Below are 12,870 nucleotides of genomic sequence, written 5' to 3' on the forward strand. Positions count from 1 at the left end.
CCTCTTCTATCTGATTTACATTTAAACGTTATTGCTCTTTTACCTCCTTAACTAGTTCAGAAATTAAAACCAACTTCGAATTCCTATATTTTATTAAGTTTATCTCTCAAGCATTCAGATATGAAACTTAATTTTGAATCTGAGACCGATGACACTCGAACACCGAGTCTAGCTCAAACATCACGCAATGGAGCTTAGCTCCTTCATTCAAATAGTTTTCTTTCCATTACGGTTTTTACCGAGTTCATTTAGAAGCGTATTTAACTGGTAATACAGCAAACGAGTTTAATCCAGACAGGTCCTTTCACCTCATACCAAACTTAATTGTACCAATTTCCCTGTAAGCAAGTTTGTTCACTCAAATATCAAGAAGTCAAATTTAATGGTGTTGCAAAATATATGGTATACAAAGAAACTAGTACACTAAGCATTAACGGCCGTATGCAACCACCTAAAGGTCAGGCAACCATTTGCTGGTATGTGTAAGGATTGGATATATAAGAAACGATTTAGTTTAGTTTAGCTATAAGAGAAGGAGATTGTCACAACTTATGGAGAAAAATTACTCCTTCCCCCTATTCTTCACGCCAGGATCTTCTCTCTCCAACAATCATCTAAAACAAATCTGAATATAAGAGGGAAGTACCACCATCATTAGACTACCTTCCAAAAGATAAATTCTTCGAGACTTGGTCCTCTTCCACGAGTGTCCTTCATGTAACTCACGGATCACGAATCCTTTCAAATATTCCTAAGACAAATGAAACGTATACAATTTAAGTTCAATGAATTTAAAGGGGAAACTATAGCATACGTGAATCAATACTACAAAGTGCTAGGAATATTTTGAAATAAAAAAGCTATTGACTCAGGGTATTGCACGCTCATGTAATTCTTTTTTATCGTAAAAAGAAAATCTCTTCAACCAGACAGTTTAATAATTATTTTGAGAAAGGTAAGTCACCAGATAGTTTAATAATAATTGTTAGTCATGGCTAGCACTTTTCTTTGTACCAAATTGGTGTACTGTACCCAAAATCTTGAATCCTACTTGTTCTAGTAAACTCGTCATGGCATAGCCTACGAAGTATAGTTCTGGGTAAATTGCCACTCTCTTTTCATACTCAACAACAACATATGCAGTGGAGTGTAATCCCACAAGTGGGGTCACGGGAGGATGTTGTGTATTCAGACCTTACCCCTACCTTGTGAAGGTAGAGAGCTTGTTTCTTATAGACCCTCGGCTCAAGTAAAACATATCGAAGCAAGTTTGAAAAGGAACTATTGTAATGAAGAAACCATGATGAAAATAATGGAGAAAAGACTAGTGGCAACAATAAATAAAACTACAATAACCGAAGCAAAGGAAACAACAGATACTAATAACACCACAGAATAATTAGTAATGAAGAAACCATGATGAAATAATGGAGAATAGTGGCAACAATAAATAACACTACAATAACCAAAGCAAAGGAAACAGCATGTAATAATAAAACCGCAGAATAATTTTTTTTTCGGAAGGGGAGGCTTGGAGTAACTGGTAAAGTTGTTGCCATGTGACCAGGAGGTCACGAGTTCAAGCCTTGGAAAAAGCCACTGGCAGAAATGCAAGGTAAGGTTCTCTACAATTAGGGGTGTCAAAATGAACCCAAATTGAGTTGACCCGCCCAAAACTTAATAGGCAAGATAATTAGCTATTGGGTAAATCTCAACCCGTTAAATCCCAACCCATTTTCAAATTGGGTTCAAATGAACCCAATCAATCTCTACTTCAACCCGTTTAATAGAAAAATTATTTTCTTAATGAAAGTTGGGAAAAAGGCGACAATATGTCCTTCCACTCTCAAAATCATCCACCTCACCTCACCCCCACCTTACCCTAACCCAACCACAAGCCAACTTACCCCACCCCCACCTCGCCTCCCTTAAATAAATTATTTTTATTTCTTAAAAACTCTTTATAAATTTTCTATCTTGTCCCCACCCCACCTCATCCCCATTCCCCCCTTCCTACCCGAACCCCCACCCTAAAAAAATTAAAAATCTTTAACTTTTTAAAAGTAAATAAATACTCCTTCCGTTTCAAAAAGAATGACCTACTTTGACTTGGCACAAAGTTTAAGAAAATAAAGAAGACATTTGAATCTTGTGGCCTTAAATTAAAGTTGTGTCAACTGTACCAAAATGCCCTTTGATCTTGTGGTCCTAAACATGCCATGTGGAAAGTTGAAATTAAAGTATTGCCAAAAAAGGAAAGGAATCATTCTTTTTTAAACGGACTAAAAAGGAAAGTAGTCATTCTTTTTTAAACGGAGGGAGTAATTTTTTTTTTAACAAAAGAATTAATCTTACCCCAACCTTTATCTCTCCCTATCCCCCACACCCTCCTCCCCTATACAACATATCCTCCACCCACTCCAAAAAAAACGTATATTTTTAAAATATATATATATATATATATTTTTAAAAAAAACTTAAATTTATTTTTAAAAAAAAAAAAAAACTTTTACCTCAATCCCCATCATTTTCCTAACCCCTACCCCCACACCAGTCCGCTCCCAATTTTTTTTTTAAGAAAAAAATATTTATTTTTTAAAAAAAAAAAATCTTTAAAAAAAAAAAAATTAACCTCAACCCCCATCCTAAAACCCACCCCTCCTACCCCCGACCCCTTACCCCACACACCTCCCTACAAAATATATTTTTATTTTAAAAAAAAATAAATTTAAAAAAAATATTCTTACCCCACTCCCTATCCATCCACCCAACTTTTCAAACTCATTCAAATTTAATTTCTTTACAAGGGGTAAATATTATTATATTAATATTTTTTAAATTAAGCGGGTTAAATTTGGCGGGTCAAGACCCAACCCAATTTTTATCCAGTTCAACCCAAAGTGAATTTGGGTGGGTCATGACCCAACCCGAAACCCAGTTCAACCCATTTAATATCTTCAATCTCAACCCAACCCGCCCATTTGACACCCTTACGTACAATACACCCTTGTAGTGGGCCTTCCCCAGGCTCAAGTTAAACATATCAAAGCAGGTTTGAAAAGGAAATGCAGTAATGAATAAACCATGTTGAAAGTAATGAAGATATGAGCAGTAGCAACAACAAATAATACTACGATAACCGAAGCAAAGGAAACAACAGGTAATAATAAAATCGCAGAATAATCTTTTTTCCAGACTCAAGATTCTCAAATTTACTTTGATCACTGCCGCATGTAAGGTTTAGTAGGAAGCAGGGGAGTGAAGTTTCACTTCCCTCTATCTAGAAGAAAACATCATAACAAGGCTGTTACATATTAAAAAAGTGATCCTCCTTCTCCCATTTTGTTCCCTACCAAACAACTAATTAGACTTGCTAAAGTGCACCCTTCAAAATACATGGCTTTCTAAAATTTTCGCACACTCAATACAAACAAGCATGCACCTACATACCTTGTATCTGTCAGATGCATCAATATTGTCCAAGAGATCTACTTGTAAGGAGCAAATAAGATTGATGAGTTGTGGCCACCAAATCCAAATGAATTAGACAATGCCACCTTAATATCCAGCCGTTCCTTTTTGGGACCAACAAGTATATTCGTATCCTGTTTCATTGATATTACATATCATCAGATGCGGATATTACAAGGCCAACAAAGAGTGAAAAGCTGAAATAGTGAAACATGGGAGATATATCAAATGCTTATTCATGTCATGAAAGAAATCTGTCTTGGTTGCAATATGAGAGAAAAGCTCCACTAGTGCAGACAATGTGAATCAAACTAATAGACTTATGAGTCGTGACTCGTGAGTTTTTCCATTTTCATAAAGGACTTCACTCTAGACCAGCTTTTGGAGATACCGAAACAAATTCAGAGAAGCTGCAAATTTAAACTTAACTAGCTAGTCAATCCATTAAGTGTACCAACTGCATGCTCTTAATACAGCAAGCGTTCTTAGCAGTTTTAATATGGTAAAATTCTGTGTATGATGATATACCATGCTTACATGAACAAGAAATTGTTGACAATGCACAGAAGAAAAATCCTTACAACGCCTTCATCTGGGGTTTCAAGATTAATATTTGGATGAGCCCAACCAGTTCGTATAGCCTGAGAAGTCCAATTCTAATCGTCAGTCAGCAGTTTCAGCAAGATAATTTTTGCAAGGGTTAGGCAATGAGAAACCTTTAAAAGTGTAGTCAAGAAAGATTTACAGGATGAAATCTGTAATCAGCAATCACCTTAAGAATAAATTCTGCAACATCTATGTCCCATCAGTTTAATTTATCATTATCACAAATAAACTATAACAAAAACATGAATCTGCAATATGCTCAAGTAAATGTCCAAGAATCTTCACCATCCTGTCCACTGTCAAGGCAAATTACAATGACTGGCAGATTCAAGAATAGAGATGATCCGATCAGAACCTCAATCTAACTTCAATTACACCGCCCAGACCAACAAACTGCAAGTATGCAGCAGCAGAAAATGATCTTTGGATTATCTCAAAATAGGAAATCACTAATCCTACAATCCTCTTCTGGAAAGCAATCATTATAGCTACTTCTGTAGCCAAAATAAAAGACTATACCCACATATAATAAAAGAATTCGGATAAAGTTTGTTTCTTTTGTTTCTTCAGTCAACATCAATTCGAATAATTTAAGGTTATAAAGTTATTCTACTCCCAGTTCTTTCGTGTTCTTAACTTCAAGCTGGCGTAACTCACTGCAGCAACAATATCGGCAAAAAGCAACAATTTCTGACATAAAATAAATTGGCCACTATGGAAAGCTCCCCATGTGCATTGTTTTGAGGCTCTCACCCAAATGAACAAAAAGAATTGCAATTAAGTGAAATATATGAAATGAAAACCGCGACAATCAAGTCTAAATCCATATTAAGCTTCTGAGTTGGATGAAAGAATACAGTTTTAGAATTCTTGGTCAGATCTACGGATTAGCCTTTGTGCTATAATTTGTAATTTTGAATTCCTGATCACTAACATATTTATCCATTGATAGGACTTAATTTTTAGTTAACATAAAAAGACATCACCTCGCAAAAGATTTATTGGTTAGTGCCCCCTCAATGTCATGGTCTTCAAAAGCACACACCTTAGCACCTTGATACTTGCACAAAAGCACCATTTACACGAAACATCACCATCATTGCACACAGTTTCAGGACTCGGGAACGTATCCACGCTTTTTTTTACAGAACTAAATTGGTTAGATACATTTTGTATAGCTCTATATCATTTACATCCTAACCTTAGAACCACCTCACCTGGAATTATTCAGAGATTTCAAAGGTCACGCGTTTTTGTTGTTAAGGACAGATTTGAAAAGCCATTGTATTGAATATGAAATTTTTCTCTAACTTGTCTCCAAGTATACATATTTTTGTTTTCTCCAGATCCTTTTATCCTATTATTTGATGATATAACAGTTAAATACCTCAACTTTTAGATTACACCCAAAAATCTACTATAGGTTAACCTGTTTACACACAACCACACAAACCTCAGAAGCGTCCTTACTGTTTAATACTTCCATGACGCATTCGTGGTTCGAATAGGTAGCTGGGAAATATTTCCCTAGTCTAAACATCAGAGAAGACCAAACCCAGACATAATGGAGTAATTTTCAAGATAAAAAACTGTCGTAAGTTCACCTGCATAATTGCTTGCAAAATACCTGTATCGCATTATCAGTTATAACATCTATGGACAACATTTCAGATTAATGTAGCAAAAACTTCGAGGCAAGGAATCATAGGTAACTCAAGTTTTACTTCGACATGTCTTCTGATGGAGGGTAACAACAACAACATACCCTGTATATTCCCAACATATTCCCAACAGTATATTTCCCTCCAGGTGGGGTCTAGGGAGGCTAAGTGTACGCAGTCCATACCACTACCTCAGTGTGAGATAGAGAGGTTGTTTCCTATAGGCCCGCTGAAGATAAAACAGTCTAGAAAGGAAACAGTAAAGGAACAAGAAACAATAGGAATAACCACACCCATAACATAAACAAGATTCACCAACTAATACGACAAATAATAACTCTGAAGTAACATTAATACTATAGCTACAAGCACGGGTAATAAAACAAAGTCCTCCTACCTAATAACAATGACGCACCCCTCCTACTATCCTTCTACCCTAATCCGCCTCCTCCACACCCTCCTATCCCTCCTATCTAGGATCATGTCCTCGGTAAGCTGAAGCTGCTCCATGCCATGTCTAATCACCTCCCTCCAATATTTCTTCGGTCTACCTCTACCTTACTTGAATCGCGAATCCATCCCTAGCGAACTTCTCCCACCTGGCATCCTTGCCCCTCCTCATCACATGTCCAAACCATCTCAACCTCACTTCCGCATCTTGGATTCCACTGACGCCACTTCCACGTTATCTCAAATAACCTCATTTCTAATCATATCTTTCCTCATAAACCCACATATCCACCTTAGCATTCTCATCTCTGTCACCTTCACTTTTGGATGTGAGAATTTATGACTAGCCAACACTCCGCCCCATACAACATAACCGGTCTAACCACCACTCAATAGAACTTGCCTTTGAGTTTAGGAGGCACCTTCTTGTCACACAAAATTCCAGACGTGAGCCGCCATTTCACCCACCCTACCCCAATCTAGTAAGTGACATCCTCGCCAATCTCTCCATTCCCCTGAACCATAAACTCAAGATATTTGAAACTCTCTTCTAGATAGCCTGAGTATCAAGCTTTACAACCACATTAGCCTCATGCGACGCCTCGCTGAACTTACACTCCAAAAATTCCGTCTTAGACCTACTCAACCTAAATCTTTTAGACTCTAGGGTTTGCCTCCAAACCTCCAACTTACATCATCTGCAAATAGCAAACACCAAGGCACCTCACCTTGATTTTGCAACGTCAAAACTTCCATCACCAAGGAAAATAAAAATGTGCTAAGAGTTGATCCTTGGTGTAACCCCATCAAGACCGGAAAGTGCTCTAAATTCCCTCCCACGGTCCTAACTCGACTCTTGGATCCATCGTACATATCCTTAATCGTCCCTGGGGACTCTATCATAAGCCTTCTCCAAGTAGATGAACACCATGTGCAAGTCCTTCCTCTCCCTATACTGCTCCACCAGTCTCGTTATGAGATGGATGGCCTCAGCAGTCGAGCGACCTGGCATAAATCAAAACTATCAAAACTGATTCTCAGAAATAGTCACAATCTTTCGTAAACGCAACACTACCACCTCTACCATACCTTCATAGTGTGGCTCAATAACTTGATACCCCTATAATTATTGCAATCCTGAAAGTCACCCTTGTTCTTATACAATGGAATCATCGTACTCCATCTCCAAGCTGCAGGCATCTTTGCCGTCCTGAAAATGATGTTAAACAACCTAATCAACCACTCCATCCCTGCCTCTCTTTGAACTTTCAAAAATTCACCGAAATCTCGTCAGGCCAAGTTGCTCTACCCCTATGCATCCTTCGAATAGCACCTTTAACCTCCTCAATCTTAACTCGCCTACAATAGCCATAGTCACGAAGTCTCTTAGAGTGTTCCAAATCCCCCAATACAATGCTAGTGTACCTTCTTTCGTTCCAAAGCTTATGAAAGTAAGATTGTCATCTCCTCCTAATAAGAACCTCCTCCACCAAAACTTTGTCGTCCGCATCCTTAATACACTTCACTTGGTCTAGGTCTCGAGCCCTCCTCTTCCTAACCTTGGCTAGCCTGTACAACTTTTTATCAGCAACTTTACCCTCTAACACTAAGCTTTCGAAAGTTGCATTTTTAGCCGTCGTAACCACCAAGTTAGCCTTTTTCCTAACATCGGATAAAATGTGTCCGACATGAAAAGCGTCATAAACTTCATCAGAGCGCAATATTCCCGGCAAAAATATACATAACAAGTACTCATTTCATAATTCTTATACTCTCACCTTGATTAAGTTGGTCTATATACCACTACTAACATTAAGGACATCCTATTGTCGCTCTCTAGAGATAAACTAAATAAGCAGACCCAGATGTCGTGGCTAGAAACTAGTTATTTTGGTAGTTAACTCTCGCATAACTCATTCCATGCATTTATACAGCACCTGTCAACCTTCTAACCGGATGAACTTTGTACTAAAAAGGTACCCATATGTGATGCACAATTGATAATCGAAGGCCAATTGTGAAGCAGTTTTAGGAATTATCTTCAAAAAAAAAACTGGTGTCAATCAGTGAAAATCCGAGAATTTAGCTAAGAATAGGAAGAAATTGAGAGAGAGGAAAGAGATTTGTTGTTATTCAATGGATGTAACAATCAGTACAATGGTTTATATAGCTAAAACTCTTAATTGGATAGTTGTAACCGCCTTAACTAACTTTGGGACGCAGCTACAGTAACAGCTACAGTAAAAACAGATGTTTAAACTACCACTATCATTTTAACAGTTTTAACTAATCAATGCCAGCTCAGCCCAAATTCTTGCTTTATTCTCTTCTTTATACTCCATGTTGCATACTTGTAACAATACCCCTTCTTTCAGCAGATCGTTGACCTCAAGGATTAAAAGAGGGAAATCTCGATCGAAACTCAGAAGAGAATTCCCACGTAGCCTGATCTTCATCCAAGTTGCTCCACTTAATAAGCAATCGTTCCACTGCTTTGTTACCTTTTTTAACCAGTCTTTTGTCTAGAATTCTCTCCGGGGTGGAGGACTGGATAAATCAATAACAAGAGGGTAAGCAATGTTCACAGGAACTTCATGGCATTTCTTGCTGAGAGACATGGAATGTAGGATGAATAAGCACCTCACTAGGCAGCAGTAGTTTGTGAGCAACAACACCCACTCTAACCTCAATCAAGTAAGGACCATAATACTTTGCGGCAAGATTGTTAAAAGGCCTTGTTGACACAGAAACTTGTCTGTAAGGCTGCAACTTCAAGTAGACCCAATCACCGACTTCAAAAGTCCTGTCAGATCTATGTTTGTCCGCCAAATCATTCATCCTTTGCTGAGCTCTGAGAAAATGAAACTTTAAAAGCTGGATGACAACTTCTCTAGCAATCAATGATCTATCAACCATTTCAACCATTTCTGACTTTGATTCACCAGCCAAATAGGGAAGATGGATAGGAGGTTTTTAACCATATAGGACACCATAAGGTGTGCATTTCAAGGTAGTGTGATAGGTAGTGTTGAATAGAACATTAGAGACATTGATGCACAATTGATAATCGAATGCCAATTGTGAAGCAGTTTTAGGAATTATCTTCAAAAAAACTGGTGTTCAAATCAGGGAAAATCCGAGAATTTAGCTAAGAATAGGAAGAAATTGAGAGAGAGGAAAGAGATTTGATGTTATTCAATGGATGTAACAATCAGTACAACGGTTTATATAGCTAAAACTCTTAATTGGATAGTTGTAACCGCCTTAACTAACTTTGGGACGCAGCTACAGTAACAACTACAGTAAAAACAGATTTTTAAACTACCGCTATCATTTTAACGGTTTTAACTAATCAACGCCAGCTCAGCTCAAATTATTGCTTTCTTCTCTTCTTTATACTCCATGTTGCATACTTGTAACAATACCCCTTCCTTCAGCAGATCGTTGACCTCAAGGATTAAAAGAGGGAAATCTCGATCGAAACTCAGAAGAAAATTCCCACGTAGCCTGATCTTCATCCAAGTTGCTCCACTTAATAAGCAATCATTCCACTGCTTTGTTACCTTTTTTAACCAGTCTTTTGTCTAGAATTCTCTCCGGGGTGGAGCAGTAGGGACGGGATAAATCAATAACAAGAGGGTGAGCAATGCTCACGGGAACTTCATGGCATTTCTTGAGCTGAGAGACATGGAATGTAGGATGAATAAGCACCTCACTAGGCAGCAGTAGTTTGTGATCAACAACACCCACTCTAGCCTCAATCAAGTAAGGACCATAATACTTTGCGGAAAGCTTGTTAAAAGGCCTTGTTGACACTGAAACTTGTCTGTAAGGCTGCAACTTCAAGTAGATCCAATTACCTACTTCAAAAGTCCTGTCAGATCTATGTTTGTCAGCCAAATCTTTCATCCTTTGCTGAGCACTGAGAATGTGAAACTTTAAGAGTTGGATGACAACTTCTCTGGCAATCACTGATCTATTCACCATTTCAGACTTTGATTCACCAACCAAATAGGGAAGATGGATAGGAGGTTTTTGACCATATAGGACCTCATAAGGTGTGCATTTCAAGGTAGTGTGATAGGTAGTGTTAAATAGAACATTAGAGACATTGATGCACAATTGATAATCGAATGCCAATTGTGAAGCAGTTTTAGGAATTATCTTCAAAAAAACTTGTGTGCCATTCAGGGAAAATCCGAGAATTTAGCTAAGAATAGGAAGAAATTAAGAGAGGAAAGAGATTTGTTGTTATTCAATAGATGTAACCATCAGTACAATGGTTTATATAGCTAAAACTCTTAATTGGATAGTTGTAACCGCCTTAACTAACTTTGGGACGCAGCTACAGTAACAGGTACAGTAAAAACAGATTTTTAAACTACCACTATCATTTTAACAGTTTTAACTAATCAATGCCAGCTCAGCTCTAATTCTTGCTTTCTTCTCTTCTTTATACTCCATGTTGCATACTTGTAACAATAGCTCTTCCTTCAGCAAATCCTTGACATCAAGGATTAAAAGAGGGAAATCTCGATCTAAACTCAGAAGAAAAGAAGAAAATTCCCACGTAGCCTGATCTTCATCAAGTTGCTCCACTTAAAAGCAATCATTCCACTCCTTTGTTCCCTTTTTTAACCAATCTTTTATCTAGAATTCTCTCCGAGGTGGAGCAGTAGAGACTGGATAAATCAATAACAAGAGGGTGAGCAATATTCACAGGAACTTCATGGCATTTCTTGAGCTGAGAGACATTGAATGTAGGATGAATAAGCACCTCATTAGGCAGTAGTAGTTTGAAAGCAACAACACCCACTCAAGCCTCAATCAAGTAAGGACTATAATACTTTGCGGCAAGCTTGTTAAAAGGCCTTGTAGACACTGAAACTTGTCTGTAAGGCTGCAACTTTAAGTAGACCCAATTACCTACTTCAAAAGTCCTGTCAGATCTATGTTTGTAAGCCAAATCTTTCATCCTTTGCTGAGCTCTGAATGTGAAACTTTAAGAGTTGGATGACAGCTTCTCTGGCAATCAATGATCTATCAACCATTTCAACCATTTCAGACTTTGATTCACCAGCCAAATAGGGAAGATGGATAGGAGGTTTTTGACCATATAGGACCTCATAAGGTGTGCATTTCAAGGTAGTGTGATAGGTAGTGTTGAATAGAACATTAGAGACATTGATGCACAATTGATAATCGAATGCCAATTGTGAAGCAGTTTTAGGTATTATCTTCAAAAAAACTAGTGTGCCAATCAGGGAAAATCCGAGAATTTAGCTAAGAATAGGAAGAAATTAAGAGAGAGGAAAGAGATTTGTTGTTATTCAATAGATGTAACGATCAATACAATGGTTTATATAGCTAAAACTCTTAATTGGATAGTTGTAACCGCCTTAACTAACTTTGGGACGCAGATACAGTAACAGCTACAGTAAAAACAGATTTTTAAACTACCACTATCATTTTTAACAGTTTTAACTAATCAATGCCAGCTCAGCTCAAATTCTTGCTTTCTTTTCTTTTTTATACTCCATGTTGCATATTTGTAACAATACCCCCTTCCTTCAGCAGATCCTTGACCTCAACGATTAAAAGAGGGAAATCTCGGTCGAAACTCAGAAGAAAATTCCCACGTAGCCTGATCTTCATCCAAGTTGCTCCACTTAATAAGCAATCGTTCCACTGCTTTGTTACCTTTTTTAACCAGTCTTTTGTCTACAATTCTCTCCGGGGTGGAGCAGTAGGGACGGGATAAATCAATAACAAGAGGGTGAGCAATGTTCACAGGAACTTCATGGCATTTCTTGAGCTGAGGGACATGGAATGCAGGATGAATAAGCACCTCACTAGGCAGCAGTAGTTTGTATGCAACAACACCCACTCTAACCTCAATCAAGTAAGGACCATAATACTTTGCGTCAAGCTTGTTAAAAGGCCTTGTAGACACTGAAACTTGTCTGTAAGGCTGCAACTTCAAGTAGACCCAATTACCTACTTCAAAAGTCCTGTTAGATCTATGTTTGTCAGCCAAATCTTCCATTCTTTGCTGAGCTCTTAGAATGTGAAACTTTAAGAGTTGGATGACAGCTTCTCTGGCATTCAATGATCTATCAACCATTTCAGCCTTTGATTCACCAGCCAAATAGGGAAGATGGATAGGAGGTTTTTGACCATATAAGACCTCATAAGGTGAGCATTTTAAGGTAGTGTGATAGGCAGTGTTGAATAGAACATTAGAGACATTGATGCACAATTGATAATCGAAGGCCAATTGTGAAGCAGTTTTAGGAATTATCTTCAAAAAAAAACTGGTGTCAATCAGTGAAAATCCGAGAATTTAGCTAAGAATAGGAAGAAATTGAGAGAGAGGAAAGAGATTTGTTGTTATTCAATAGATGTAACAATCAGTACAATGGTTTATATAGCTAAAACTCTTAATTTGATAGTTGTAACCGTCTTAACCAACTTTGGGACGCAGCTATAGTAACAGCTACAATAAAAACAGCTTTTTAAACTATCACTATCAGTTTAACAGTTTTAACTAATCAATGTCAGCTCAGCTCAAATTCTTGCTTTCTTCTCTTCTTTATACTCCATGTTGCATACTTGTAACAATACCCCTTCCTTCAGCAGATCCTTGACCTCAAGGATTAAAAGAGGGAATTTCGATCGAAAC

At 37.7% G+C, this 12,870-nt stretch overlaps 1 protein-coding gene across 2 annotated transcripts in view; it reads right to left on the bottom strand.

Moving 5' to 3' along the window:
- Positions 1-333: 333 nt before the first annotated feature.
- The window catches only part of LOC107853744 (3-oxoacyl-[acyl-carrier-protein] synthase II, chloroplastic), a 28,618-nt gene continuing 16,081 nt past the window's right edge, over positions 334-12,870 (bottom strand). Inside the window, exons 12-14 of one of the 2 annotated variants that reach the window (XM_016698726.2) lie at positions 4,053-4,112; positions 3,451-3,605; positions 334-751 (exon numbers count right to left, since the gene is read on the bottom strand). In XM_016698726.2, coding sequence (XP_016554212.1) covers positions 3,489-3,605; positions 4,053-4,112 — 177 coding nt within the window. In that variant the 3' untranslated portion in view covers positions 334-751; positions 3,451-3,488. Of the gene's footprint in view, positions 752-3,450; positions 3,606-4,008; positions 4,113-12,870 lie in introns of both variants that reach the window. The other variant, XM_016698725.2, reaches the window with a different exon arrangement.

Source organism: Capsicum annuum, chromosome 7 (assembly GCF_002878395.1).
Source record: "Capsicum annuum cultivar UCD-10X-F1 chromosome 7, UCD10Xv1.1, whole genome shotgun sequence".
Lineage (NCBI taxonomy): Eukaryota > Viridiplantae > Streptophyta > Magnoliopsida > Solanales > Solanaceae > Capsicum > Capsicum annuum.